At 24.8% G+C, this 15,419-nt stretch overlaps 2 protein-coding genes across 5 annotated transcripts in view; both read left to right on the forward strand.

The window, feature by feature from the left end:
- Window positions 1-10,724, forward strand: part of LOC135929693 (large ribosomal subunit protein bL17m-like) — a 43,828-nt gene extending 33,104 nt beyond the window's left edge. For 2 of the 3 annotated variants that reach the window (XM_065466396.1, XM_065466395.1), the window contains exons 3-6: window positions 2,951-3,233; window positions 3,284-3,355; window positions 7,491-7,620; window positions 8,046-8,504. In XM_065466396.1, the coding sequence (XP_065322468.1) occupies window positions 2,951-3,233; window positions 3,284-3,355; window positions 7,491-7,620; window positions 8,046-8,257 (697 nt within the window). In that variant the 3' untranslated portion in view covers window positions 8,258-8,504. Of the gene's footprint in view, window positions 1-2,950; window positions 3,234-3,283; window positions 3,356-7,490; window positions 7,621-8,045; window positions 8,505-10,528 lie in introns of those variants that run through there. The other variant, XM_065466397.1, reaches the window with a different exon arrangement.
- A 2,871-nt stretch (window positions 10,725-13,595) lies between these two features.
- On the forward strand, window positions 13,596-15,200 carry LOC135929530 (platelet-activating factor acetylhydrolase IB subunit alpha2-like). 2 transcript variants are annotated; one of them, XM_065466145.1, is made up of 5 exons: window positions 13,596-13,690; window positions 13,736-13,825; window positions 13,868-13,987; window positions 14,029-14,148; window positions 14,300-15,200. In XM_065466145.1, the coding sequence occupies exons 1-5, from the start codon at window positions 13,625-13,627 to the stop codon at window positions 14,606-14,608; spliced, it is 705 nt and encodes a 234-aa protein (XP_065322217.1). In that variant the 5' UTR covers window positions 13,596-13,624; the 3' UTR covers window positions 14,609-15,200. The 2 variants fall into 2 exon arrangements, with proteins under 2 accessions (XP_065322217.1, XP_065322218.1); XM_065466146.1 differs by having other exon boundaries at window positions 14,316-14,498.
- Window positions 15,201-15,419: the final 219 nt, after the last annotated feature.

The raw sequence follows: 15,419 nt of genomic DNA on the forward strand, positions 1-15,419 counted from the left end.
GTAACTAAGATTCTTTATTTAAAAAAGAATCTTGTATCTATTTCATTTTCATTTTCTTGACAAAAAATATAGATACAGATTCTATTTAATATTCATTTAAAATTTTACATCTCACAGTATATATTATATTTTCTTCGAGAATCTAGTATTCATTTTCTTTTTTTTTTCCGCCATATTTTTATATATTGACAGCCAAAATTGGGTGAAAAATTTACCACTCATAATAAGTACATAGATAAAAAATATCAACACCAAAACGAGTTAATAGATTCGATAGAGTAACATTACCAATTTTATTTAATATTTTTAATTTGTAGAATGATTAACACTCATGATAGTGAAGAAGAAAGTAGTGAAATATAAGTTATAGAAATAAGTTCCCCTGAATCATATCCCAATTTTAAAATTTTATATGGAAATTTATTTTAAATAAATGTTAAAAAAACAATGTACAGGCTAGATGTAGAACCTGTATAAACAAAAAAAAGATAAAGGGTTAAAAACAAATTTTATTAAATATATTAAAGTATATTATTTATGTGGAGTTAAACATAAGTTATCTTAAAAATTCAAGTTTACAATATTGACTATCTTTATTAAAAGCTGCCCAAGATAGTATGGGCAAAAGATTTTAAGAAAATATTTTCATATGATTTAAATATAATGAGGCGTTTCTTGGCATCAAATCACATCCAAATTTTAAGAACTTAAGGATTAAGTCGGATGATAAAAAAAATTATTAAAAGAAGCCCTAAATGTAGTACCTGTGTATATAATCAAGCTAAAATTATAACACAATAAAAAATCTAATAAGGTAAATGATTATTATTTTTCTTTTAGTAAAACAAATGTCGCTGTGTTCAAACAAATAAAATAAATTTGGAGGTTTTAAAATATATTAAAGAAAGTCGAAATACATTATAAATGCTAAATTATTATCCTTCATTAAAGGAAATTTTTTTAAAATATAATACTGGAATACCTTCATCAGCTCTTTGAAAGAGTTTTGGCACAATGTTAAATACGCCAAAACGGCAAAGGTCTAATTATAAATTATTTTAAAAATTTGATTATCTCATAAAATAATGAATGTATTTTAAATGCGCTTTTGAAAATTAATATTTCAACTCCCATTAAAAATACTAGTCTCCCTTCTTGATCTATGTTAAGAATGGGCTAATACTAATATTAAAATGCCTGATAATTATGTTAACTCATCATTAAATGTTTTATTAATTAATGGAAATATTTATACATATTATATTTATTAAAATTGTATTTTATAAAATATTCTAATTTAATTGGTAATGATAATTTTTTATATTTAAGATATCTAATTAAGCAATAGATTCGAGTAACTTTTATCTTGTATCTTTTTAGTATTTAGAAAAAGATACTAATATCTGTATCTAAGATTCATTTTTTCACAAAGAATCTTTATCTGTATCTTGATTCTTTTTCTCCTGCCAAACTCCGCCTAGGCCCAATATAAAACATTTTTTCCACCAATAAAAGGGTATTAAGTCTGCACTTTGTAAAATTATGTATCAACTTAAACATGACCTCAATTAAGAAATAAATATGGGCAGTCTTCAAACTACAGATATTTTTTTTAAAAAAATGGAATGATATCTGATTAAATCGGTTATAACAAATTGGAACTCTCTTTTTTAACTGAAAATTAATAGTCTTATTAAGAAGAATGACCAGATGCAAAAATATTTCACCAACGCTTCCCTTTTAAACGGTTTTAACATATTGTTTTCTTTTCGACAGAAATATTTTTGATGTTACTCTCTAATATGCAACTTCGAAGAATTGTATCAGTTGCAAATTCAGTGGCGTAGTCAGGATTTTATCATGGGGAGGGATTTAAAAAATTTTTTTTTTTGGGGGGGGGGGGAGGTCGCCCTTCAAACTTCTCATTTTTTTTGAACACTTAATTGCTTATATTTTTGGATTTGTTAAAATTGTTTTATATTCACATTCCTTTATTTTATCATGTATATATTTTTATTAATTAAAATATTTTCAAAATTTTGATATTTTATATAATACAGATTTTAGTATTAAAAATTATAATGTATAAAGACTCTATTTTAAAAAAAGTAATTTTTTACAATTATATAAAATATGTGTAATTCTTATGCAAATAATGGTATTTAAAAAAATATGAGGATATTATCTTATAAATATTACTTTTTTTACAAAAAAAATTGATTATATATTAAAACTAATAAAATTTTATTGCTATTTTTTGATTTGAATTTAAAAAGAGAGATCTACTTTTCTCTGAGATTTTGCTAATTCATCTAGAATCAAATTTTTATCTAAAATAATCTCCTTATAAATATTCAATAGGTCTAATCCATTTCCATTATAACGTTTTTCACCGGTTGTGTTTCTTAAATAGATTTTTAACCTTTTTAAAGTTGAAAAAGACCTTTCATTTTTGCAGGTACTAATTGGCAAGGTAGCTAAATCAATTAATAATGTTTTGATATTAGGCAGGGAATCTAAAATGTAATTACAGATGGAAAGTATGAATAAATTAATGATTTATATTGAAAATGAGAAATATATATTTTTATAAAATGGAATATGACAAACAAGACAACTTTTATAAAATGCAAAATAATAATATAAAATTTATTTTATAAATATAAAAATAATCAAATGTGTATATCTATTATTATTTATAATAAATTTAAACATAAAAATCAAGCGTTTATTAATAATTTATTAAATTAAAATTAAAAAAATTTAAAAAAATTAAAAAAATAAATTTTTTATTCATTTTTCATGGGAAGGGGGGGGGCATGCCTACGTCACTGTGCAAATTCGAGCTAACAAAATGGAAAGTAAAGCAAATATAGAAGATGACGATTAGCACAATATATATTATTTACTTATAAGGTAACATCTATCCTCTTATTTTTATTTTGAAAAGCATGAGGCTCTATAACTCATTATATAGAAGACATCCTTTCCCATGGTATTGGCGTGAATATGATATTTTAAAGTTATCAAAGCTAAATCAACCTCTTCCCCCCAAATTGCTATATGAGGTTTCACCTAGACATGCAAAATTGACAATGGCCACATTGGAACATATGGGAGGTACTAAACTCAGACTTGAACAATTAAAACACCTTGTAGCTAACTTATTTAGATTTGAGCGTATAGAAACTACATTTATAAAGGGGGAGGAGTGCAGGGGATATGCAGAAAGAGTAAATTATAGCTCATTTATATAATATAATTATTTATTTTGCATATATAGTTGATAAGAGATGCAATTGATTTAGGAGATAAGCATAAACCTACTATGGAAATGGCATCTTGGTGGCTGAAGGTATTACACAATTATTCATTCTTTTAACATGTTTTCTAGACTAGAGATGAATGTTTTCCTATCATCTTAATGTTAACAATTTTTATCTATCAACTTTCCTATTATCTTAATTCTATATTTGTTTAACTCAAAATGATATATATTTTTCCTACAGCTGATATGAAGTTCAACTGAATCCAATATTCTTACCTCATAATTTTATTTAATATATTTGATCCTCTATACCAATATTAATTTCAGACATGCCAATGCCATTTATTGATCAGTATCAGTATATATCACTACATTCAATTTTAACCAATACCAGTTGATTCTCATAATTTTGATTATTTTTTTAGCCTACATTAAATCATGAATTAATTTAACTAAATTTGAGCTAGAGGTGGGCAATGGCCTAATTTTTTATTCACGTCCCACCTGCTCACGGTGGCAATAAAATCACACCCATTCACGCTTACCACTAAAAAATTTTGACCACACCTGACCACTCACGACAAGCAATATTTTCATGTTTTTAATTTAAAATCCATAATGATAATATCTCCTATAATGGTTAAAAAACTTAGATTTTTATAGTCATCCATCCAAATATCAGTGATTATGGACAAGTAATTATTATTGATCATGCTTTTAATCTTAAATTTTATTTCATGGTATATTTTTGGACCTATAGTATTCATGAGAGTTTTTCGATTTACATTATTTTGTTATCCATATGTAACACCAACATTTATCTCTTGGCCTAGCTTGTCCTTCACCTTCTGTTGCATTTAAAGATTGAAGATCTTTATAAATAATATAACTGACTTTTCTGTAAAAAGTTTAAGCAAAATTTAGCATAAAGTCTTGCAACAAAAAACACCTAAACATAAAAAAAAATAGAACTAACTAAATGATACCGGATGTTGTTTATAAAATGCAGAAATTTTTAGCTTTCATAAATTATTCTTTTTAAAAAAAGAACTAAATTAAATAAGAAAATATATGATATAATTATAAAATTGCTAATTTATATTTATAAAAAAATAATTTAAAAAAATTAAAATTTCCGTGATTCACGGGAAATTTATATTCACACCCGATCACGCCTGGAGAAAATTTTGGGAAGGCCCGTCACACCCAGTCACGCCTTGGAATTTAAAATTTATTCACACTCCCTAATTTCACGGCCTGCGCCCACCTCTAATTTGAGCTATATATTTCTAAACTATGTAATTTTTTTTAATTTATTTCGCTTTTAGCAATTTCATATATTAATTATAAATAAATATTTATAAAAAAGCTAATAATATCTTAATTTTCTGAAAAACATGCATAATAATAATATTTTTTGGTATTGGTTACTACATTTGGTTTTGGTGGCACCAAAAATTGGCATCTGTTAATTTTTTTATAACTTATTTGGAAAATTTTGCTGCGAATAAATCTAATTAATCAAATCCATGTTATTTATTTTATTGGTAAATTATATTAACTACTTGGAAAATAAAGAGTAGGGCTGTGCCAATCCTCAATTTTTTTTCTGTTCTGATATTACTACAATACCAATCCAAAATTTATATTGAATTTATTTACCATTTATAAGTGTTGTTAAATGGCTCGTTTTGAGTCGTTTTTAAAAATGGTTAACTCTTAGCCAGAAAAATATTGCCTAAGCATCGAAATTTCGATAATATATGTATAGACCTTTGTTCCTTCTATGAGTAAAATCTTCAGGCTTGCGTAATATTTTTCTGGGTGAAGTATTGAGTTAGCTGTTTTTAAAAATTGGCTCAAAACGAGCCATTTAACAACACTATCATCTATATTTGAATAAATGCCACAAAATTATTTTCTATTCAAAAAAATTATTAAGTATATTTTGTTTTATTTATTCAAAGTTAATTATCTCATTTATAATATTGGCAATGTTCTGAATGCTATGTTACACCTTGATTTCACTTATTTTAAAAAATGGATATCAAAATTTAGTCAAAATACAAGATTTTAGCTAAAAGTAAATTATCCAAGCTTGAAGATTTTGTTCATCAGTAAGTTTTGGATATCTATTGCTAAAATTTTTAGGTAGCTGTATAATAACACTAGCTTAATTTACTTGTTATATATTCTATAATTATTTTCTTATTGCAAATAAAATTTTAATTACTATACTTTTTAAAATAATATTTATTTTTTAAAAAAAACATAAATAAATTGAATTTTATATTATAAATCATATTTAAAATATAAGATCAATTATATATACAACCATAGTATAACCAAAAACAAAACTTAGAATTGGATTGAAAATAATGGCTGAATCCTATATTAATGCAAAATATCAGATCTGATATTAAATATTATCACAGCCCTAATAAAGAGTATAACGAAATTATATCAAATATATTCTAGCACAAATTTTATATATAATATTTTTAGGGTACAGTTTGTCATGAAATTAGAGAGTATTTTTTTTTAAAATATTAAGTTAAGATTCAAATAATTATTATATGGGGGAATGGTTTAAAATCATAATTTATGTCAATCTGGAATAAATTAATTGATTTCTATTATCTTCAAAGTTAAGCCTTATTTATAAAAAAAACCTAAGCTAAAATAATGGTTTTTGATTAAAAAACTAGGGTTGGCCATTTATTAAATAGCTTGCTAGAAATTAGTGAAAAGATTAAAATCGAATACTAATACCTGGCTAGAAAGATTTTAAGCTACTCTAATTTTTTTTTGATCTAATTAAACTTATAACATCCCATGACAACTATAACAATAGGAATTTTTTTATATCCCCTCCCAGAGCCCTTTAAACCCAGCCTAATTTTTTATTAAAATCTCGTCTAGTTTGGGCATAAAGTCTATTTGATTTTTCAAAATTAAACCAGGCTTGTGCATAAAAATTTCTGATGAAATAATAAAAATTTCAAAATAAAATGATAGTCTTTGGCACTGTCTAACATAATCCCTTAAAATACCTCTTAACACTAACTATCAAATTATCCTTTGATATTTAAAATTTTATTTTTAAATATTTTAAAATCACATAATTTCTAAATAATTAGTAATATTAATATTGTTATCTGAATAAAACTGGAAATTAAAATGAATATGTATAATTATATAACAAAAAAATATAAATTAAGATTTTCATATTTTTTTTCGAACTCTTCTAGGGACATTCATAGAAGCATTCTACTCCATTGTAGTTCCATAGTTTCTCCAAATTCTGTTTATTGAACGTTCCATTTCATGTCTCTAATTACTATACAAATTTATACCTACCTTTAAGGGTACAAAAAGTAGCAATCTGTATAATATTTAGAATTTATATTGAATTTACACAATGTAAAATGTTTGAATAAATTCTGTTTTAAAAATTAAACCTTAAAATTTGATAAAACTATCGTTTGCACTAATTTTAGCTTTATTATAAAATAGTAAAATATTTCCAATTAAATTTTGAAATAAAGTAATTTAAAAAAATTATATTAATTTTGTTCATTATATGATTTCTATATTAAACACCTATATAAAATTTACAGATGAGAATGTAAAATATATAAGTGTAAATTACACAGAAAACTTTTAATATAAATTTTTCGTTTAGATTTGTTGAATATGTTGATCGATGTTATTTTATTATTTATTTTGGCAATTGATTTATTTTTTTATATATCAATTTTTATTTAAATTTAATCGGTGAAAATTATATATTAACATTTTTTTTATACATCAATTTGTATTATATTTTTTTAATTATTGTTTAAAAAAAGGATATATAAAGAGATATAAAAAATGTAATTGATCTTTTTTGTAAAATAAAAATGTAATTTATCATATAATAAAATTTAAATTATGATTAAAAATAAAATGATAACCAATGAAATATGTCATATAATTATCTAACTATAATAAAACGTGGAATTAACACAATTTCAACAAGATTTTTAATATAATGGCATGATTTGTATAACGATGAATAGAGTCGTATGCTCCAGTGCTCTAAAACTTCTATAAATAGGAAATCATTACTTATTAATTTATTATAAGTAATGGTTATTAACAGCATTACATAACAACTATGTAAAAAAAAATTTTGAATCAAAATATCTATTAAACAAAAATGTATAATTTATATTTTAAGGGAAATGAAGATTTAGTACACAAATTATTCAAAGTATTAGCGCCGAGATATACGAATATTAGAACTTGTGTGACACAAATATTTAAACGTTCCAGTCAAACCCAAAGATTATGTGTTTTAGAATTAAGAAGTTAGTTTCTATCCTCCCATTTACTAAATTATTTATTTAATATTACTATGTGGAGCCATTAGAATAGGGTCAAAGCCATGCACTTATTGAAAAACTCCTGAAACTCGCTTAAAAAATTTTCGCTCTTATTTTATAGTACGACTAAATGTATTACCCCGTACAGAAAATATCACAATTAATAATAAATATTTACTACAATAAACCTATTAAATATATTGTTCTGATAAGATTAATTTTATTTTTTCAAATAAATTTTAGTCTTTTTTGTCTGGCATTCTTTTATTATGTAAGATATATCATTTCAAACTTGTACCGTGCTACTTAAAAAAAAATATATTTATCAATTAAACCTGATAATCAAAAAGCTTTTACAGGTTTGATTAATACACTATAAAAAATTTTTTTTAAAAATCCTATCTTATTAGACAATCCACTACCTCCTATCAAGCCATTTCAACATACTTTCAAGTATACCTTGAGCAATGTGCTCCTCGAGGAGCTCAGGAAAGATTTCGAAGAGGCTAATATACCCACTAATATAATTGACAAAACTATGATCGAAAAAGCCCCAACACCTGAATCTAATGACAAATCTGACCTGAGAGGTGTACCATTATACACTAATGATCCTATATAAACCAATAGATTATCACTAAAATTTATAAAGTTGTTACTCTGCATGTACATATATAGATTGAATATGCAGTCCCAGGACAGAATGTCCGCCGATACATACATAAAAAATATACTATTTTGAGATTGATTTTTAATTATTCATATAACATAACTTCATTTATTAATAATATAAAATTACTATATTTGGATGGTTGTTTTTGTGTTCTTAGTTACTTTGTATAAATATATTTAAATGTTTTTTTTTACCTTTAATCACTTTTTCTTTTACTTTTCTCTTTTGTGTGAAGTTTGAAGAGACAAATAATTTTGGGAGGGAAAAGAATAAGAAAACAACTATAATAATTTTATTTCGTTTTTTTCTTTTTATATCTACTATAAAAATATATATATAATCTCTATTATCTAAAAATAACAATTTTACATAAATCCTTTTTAATAATAATAATAATATATTAAAATCAAAAATAATTCATTACCAAAAATGAATGACTTCACACTTTAACATAAAAAAAACCACCCACACAACAAATAAGATATATAACGAATGCGAATTTACAAAACCATAATATATTTATATAAACATTACGCATAACTTATAATTATTCATATCAACATTATACATTACTTATCCCTCTAAAATTTCTCATGGGTGATTGCTCTTGTATAATATGTTGCTACATTGTCATACAACCCCCTCTCCTTTTACACATTTAGATAACTAATCCTCTATCTTTTTGAGACTCGTCATAATTATGTTTTTGACAAACCAAATGGTATACACAATTGAACTGTTCTTGAAATCAGTAATCCGTTACAGGGCAATTGGATCGTAGTATCCAATTTCTATCAATAATTTACTTTTGGTTACATAATCTTCCATTATTTAGTCATTTCTAGGTAGTCTCATATTAGAGATATATCAAGGTTATCATTATTGGCTATCAAATGATTCCATATTTCATTGCTAAATCTAAGCTAAATTTATGGTACATTCTTTTTGAGACAATAAAAAATCCGTTATACCTTTAACTAGGAATTTCAAGAGATCCTGCATAAAATCTTTATTAGAATTAAATAATTTGAGATTATTTTTTCACCATTCTATTTAACATATAATAATTGAACTTTTTGTTGGTTTTATTCACGCTCTCTAGCATCGTTACAAAATTATACCAAAGTATAGGTTTTTTTTAAGTATTGTTTTTTTCATATCAAATTCAAAAAGTTCAAAGGATTTCTACATCCAATATATCTGAAATGTTATCCATAGCTTCGGCGAAGTTTTTCAGAATAACCTTTTAAATATGATCATAGTTATAACGCAACAATAGTTTTTTTATTTTCTAATTTATTTAACATCATTATGTAGCCCATGCTCTAAATACATTGTATATAATTATAAAACAAATTGTTTTAACTTAATGTTTGTCTATAATAAATTTAAATTTAACAAAATATTTAATAAATCTGATTCTGTTAATTAAATAGAAAAAGAATTATAAAATAATAGAGGAGACCAGGGGAACAATGGACAGAATTTTATATAAAAATCTCTAAATATTAACGAAATGTTAAAATCTAGCCAGCTTCTTTACCTAATATTTAGGATTTTAAAAATATTGCAATTCAAAAAAGAAAATACCGGGTACATATGACCTTCTGTTTGGTATATATATAATTGGGAACTTATTTCTTTTAAATAATCTTATATAATTCGTCTGGGTGGATACCTAAATAATAAAATTAATTAAAAGTCCGCCATTATGTAGATAAAGGTATATAAATTTGATTATTAGAAGTAAACTACAAGAAACAAATGAATATTTATAAATAATTTTTCCAATTACAAAGTGAAAGTATAATATAATGTAAAGATATCTATTACGACATTATATGTCTTTTACTGATTACAAAATATTATAAAATCTTGCAATACCTAAACAGAAAACTTGAATAAATAAAAAATACCTATTTGTATTTGGATGAAATAGTTTCCTTTTCTCCCTCAATCTTTTGATTAGTATACATCTGACCTATAAGGTTTGTTGGTATCCTTGAAAAAAAAATCGCCATATCCTCCATATAATTCACGTTCGCTCATTTTGGGCAGGTCTATGACCAACGTGCTAGATAAGATAAAAGAATTATTATTTATCAATTTAAATCTTAAGTGGGTACGATGGATATTGAATAAGTTTAAAATACTAGTTTTATTGATTACTGTTTGTTGTACTGGAATTTTTATTTTATTAAATCATATGTTTATTTCTAGATTCTCACTATGCTAAATAGTAAAATTATCATAGCCAACATAACTCTTCCATGATCAAGTTTTTATTTTATTGGGCGGCTTTTTACCTCTCCTCTTATTTCCCATGGGATGGACTTTTGAGTAAGTAGCTTTGCCTCTTACTGATGAAACAATAGTAATTATGCTAGAGAAAAATGATCCTATCATTCAGATAGTCCCAATACGTAGTGTATTTTAACATTATATTTTTTTAAGTTAATATTGATGAAAGATCTGCTGTATATTTTATTATAATAATTTATTTATCAATAATACTACCATATAGATAATACATCCATAGGTACAAAATTAGCAATCTGGTTAAATTTGCTTATATTTTAAAAATATGTATATAATTAATTTTATAACTTTACCATGCTATTTTACAAATAAGAAAGAATGCTGATTGCGAATTTAGCAATATTTTTAATTTGGTGCATTCATATAATATGATAACAACATGCCAAGAAATCAAGACAAGTACATAGGAATAATATTTCCATGTAATCAGTTGATGAGGATTACAGAATTACGATTTTTATACCACTTATGGATATATTTTTAACTTGAATTAGAGAACGTTTATTGAATCATAGACTGTTGCTCAATAACTTTCAAATTTAATTATCCTCTAATCCATCATTGACATCTCGGATGAGATTATTATAAAATTCACTATTTATATACGTGTTATTTGCAAGATATGGTAGCGACTTAATTGGAAGTAATTTGAATTTAAATATTGGGATGTTAGCTTAAAAAGAAAGGACATTAACCCTGAGAATGCACTAAGTGCACTTAATGTTTGTAAACACACATTATTATTCCAAACATTACAAAATTATTTCAAATTTTAGCATGCCTCCCTATTATGACTTGTATTAATGGAAAAACTTTCTAGGATTTACGAAGGCTAAAAACATATTTACGGAATACTATATCGCAAAATAGATTAAATGGATTAGCGCTTATAAGTATTCATCGTTAATTATCATAATTATCAAATTCTAAAAGAAAATTAGATCTAACATTATAAATTTTTAACACGTTTTTATATCAATATATATATGTGATATATATTATTATATGAATATATATATTTCCTATTTGTTCTAGAATTATTTTTTGTTATAATCTCTTATCCTTCATATATTTTAAATAATGATATTTTTTAAATTAAAATTAACCTCCTATCCTGTAAAAATATTTTATAACTATATATAGACTAAGTTAACCCATTCAAAGACTAGACAAAAGCGGGCCGAAGACCCGCCCAAAATGGAAACTGGCGCGAAGCCATAAGCAATTTATTAATCCCCACCCCCCTTAGGAAAATCTTTGATATGCCTATGGATGTGAATGTATTGAAGAATAGCTTGTGTGTGGGCAGCGTCTACATGACAGGATTTTCACTGGAGGCAAAACCCCTTCAAAAACCTTTGCATACCCCCCTAAAAAATCCCCGCCGCCTTCACCTATTTATTTATTGATACTCTTTTCAAATAATTTATAAAGGATAAATTAAATTAATCTATCTCTACTACCAACTATCGATATTTTGTGAATATAAATTATTTATTTTTTAGAAAATAAATTTAATTAAAACCTCCATTTACAATGAATTAATTATTATGGCATTATGAGCTTGCTGAAATATCTAAGCCTTTTAAATTATATTTAAAAGGATAGTTTATTTGGAAAACAATGTGTAAGATTGTTTGCAATATATAGATTTGGTCGATGAATTGTATTATAATAATACTATAATAAAAGTATTAATTTTTACAGCAATTAACTTTTTCTTATTTCTTCTCAAAATTTAATAGATAACCCCCCAAAAAAAATTTATCCTACCCCCATTAAAGCAGCTTACCCCCTACCCCCTCAAAAAAAGGATGCAAACTGTTCCTACCCCTCCCTCTCATGTAGACGCTGTGTGTGTGGGATAGTAAAAGCTCGATTTAAGTCGATTGTAAAAAACGGCCTGCGTAGATTTTAGCTAAAAACTTTATGTAAGCCTAAGGATTTTGCACATAGCCGGTAGAAATGCGGTCATCTTTTTGCCAAATCTCTATGATAGTTGAAATCTTAATTGAGTCATTTTGAAAAATCGACTCAAATCGGACTTTTAACAACACTATGATTATTATGTGACACTAAGTATATTTATTTAAAATATATTTTTCTAATTTATTTTATATTTATTAGATAATGAAAAATGAAGAGATATTTGGTTTGAGGTGAATGTTAAAAATGTTGGAACTGGAAACAATAGACCTTAATGATATAGGAAGAATTTTGAAAGATTAGTAAAAGTTAAAACTATTTAAAATAACCACTACAATTCATTGAAAACCCTAAATTATTTTTGTAGAAATCTAATATGCACAAGGGCCTACAATTAGTGGACCAGAGGATATTCAATAAAATTTATGGGTGAAAAATTTATTTATTAGGCCGCTCCCCTAGAAAAATCCTGGATACGCCTATGTAAATAATAGAAGCTATATGTGAGGTTGAATCAAGAGATATGAACGATGATATTAATTTTTTATATAATTAAGGATAAAATTAAACATAGGTTTGAAATATGAGTTGTATCAAGCATATCACAAATTTGACATTTTCCAACGTCAAATATTTTTAGATATGAAAGATAGCATGAATTTAATCATTTCAAAAAAGAAAACCCAAAATTATTTTTGTATAAATCTAATAAACCCAAGGGCCTACCATAATGGACCTAAGAATCTCCAATAAAATTTATAAAGGAAAAAATTTATCTAATAATGCCCCCACCGCTAGCAAAATCCTCGCCTATGAAAATCATGAAAGCTATTTGTGAATCTACAGATATGAAGTATGATAATATTTTTTTAATATAATTAAAGATAAAACTAAACATAGGGGTGAAAAATGAATGACATCAAGTATGTCATATTTGACATCTTACAACTGCATGTATTTTTAGATACATGATTTTTATCAAATGTCAATTACATTTTTTTATAAAATCTAGAGTTTATTTAACACCATATATGTGATAAGTTTTTTTATTTTTTTCAAATCGAGATCATCATGAAAGACACATTACTTCCAGTACCAGGAGATAGGGAATCTAGGATAAATAGTTATATGGATCGGGTTTAATAATGTGAATTTTATTTATTTTAATTTATACATAAACAGCACGAGCGCTATGTTAGAGAGACAAAAGAAAGTGAAAGTGAAATATTATTTATTGGAGATTCATTGATTGAGCACCTAGTTCAAACAGATGTTTTATATTTTCATCATTGCTAGAATTTTTTTAAAACTTAGATATGGGATCAATTTAGTCAAATGCATGCCCTTAATTTTGGAATAAGTGGGGACAAAACACAAAATGTTTTATGGAGGATTAAAAATGGTGAGCTAGATTTTGAAGATAATAAACCAAAAGTTTTATAAGACACTTAAATGATAAAATCTTAATTATATAGGCTGTAATTTTGCTCATTGGAACTAACAACACTGAGAGTACTGAAGATATTGTGGATGGCATTATTGAAATTATTAAAGAAATTCAAATTAAATTGCCCAATTCATACATACTTGTCATGGTAAATGATGATAGAATTTATTTAACATTTTAATTATCTATTTGATTTTTTAAATATAAATTCATTGTTAGATAAACTTACTTTTGATTTATTTAGAAAGTAATATTAATTATTTTTTTTAAATAGCTTATATATATTTAAACCCCTATAGTCTTTATTTCCCAAAGGGCAGTATCCATGTCCTGAGAGGTCTAAAATAGCATCCATTAATTCCCTCCTTGCAGGTAAACTTTACTTTCCAAAATTGGTTGATTTGGATCCTACAATTGACCAATCAAAAGACAAGATATTTTCTTCTTTAGTTCGATTTGTTGATTTAGATCCTGGATTTGTTCAATCAGATGGCCGGATTAATCACCATGATATGTATGACTATCTTCATCTGACCAAACGAGGGTATGAAAGAGCCTTTTCACCACTTATTCATATTTTACAAAATCTCATATATGAACAAATATGAGAAATCATTAATCATAATTTAATATTTTCTATAATTATAATCATGTAAATATTTGGAAAAAATTGTATTTTAATTAAATTCAAATTACATACAACAGATATTATAACTATATGTCTTTATACTTGAAATCAAATAAATTTAAAATTATAACCCCCCTCCCCCCTTCTTTTTTACAATGTTAGATATTATCAGAACATTGTAGTTGAATTAAAACTTGATTATCCATTTATTTAATAATATTTCTCTTAAAGCCACAAAGCATTTAATAAAAATTACCTAATCATAAACATCCTAACATTATATTTGCTTATTAGTATATTATGTATATAAATATCCAATTATTTTGTTGTTTCATAACAATTTTTTGTTTAAGATTTTTATAGCTGTGATTAGATATGTTTTTTTCTAGTTCATTCCACCATATTTCAACCAACCTATAATCTCAGACCAAATTCATTTTCTTGGAACTTAGAATTTATATGTCATTTGTATACTTTATATAAATATATAGTCTATGTTTCATATGTAATTTATAAAAATATTTATATTATTTCAGAGTTTATAGAGTTTTATTTATTTAAATTATAAATGCTTATTGTAATATAAATCTTGTTATAATGGCAAATTAAATGATTATTTATTTTGTGTCTTTATCTTGTAACAATTAAAAATAATTATTTGTAATAACCACCTATCTTGCAATCAAATTTCCATTAATAAGTATATAATATAACTCATTTTAAATTATATGTAAAGACTTAATTGCTTACAAATTTTTCATCATGAATCTTATTGTAAGAATAATAAAAGA

The sequence above is a fragment of the Gordionus sp. m RMFG-2023 genome, chromosome 5 (assembly GCF_954871325.1).
Source record: "Gordionus sp. m RMFG-2023 chromosome 5, tfGorSpeb1-WG-v2, whole genome shotgun sequence".
Lineage (NCBI taxonomy): Eukaryota > Metazoa > Nematomorpha > Gordioida > Chordodea > Parachordodidae > Gordionus > Gordionus sp. m RMFG-2023.

What these genes read in the sequence shown, in the direction of transcription:
- LOC135929530 (XM_065466145.1), top strand. Translation starts at nt 13,625, where the DNA reads ATGAAAGACACATTACTTCCAGTACCAGGAGATAGGGAATCTAGGATA. An exon ending in TAAATAGTTATATGGATCGG is followed by an intron (nt 13,691 to 13,735) that starts GTTTAATAATGT and finishes ATACATAAACAG; the next exon opens with CACGAGCGCTATGTTAGAGA. An exon ending in AGCACCTAGTTCAAACAGAT is followed by an intron (nt 13,826 to 13,867) that starts GTTTTATATTTT and finishes TTTAAAACTTAG; the next exon opens with ATATGGGATCAATTTAGTCA.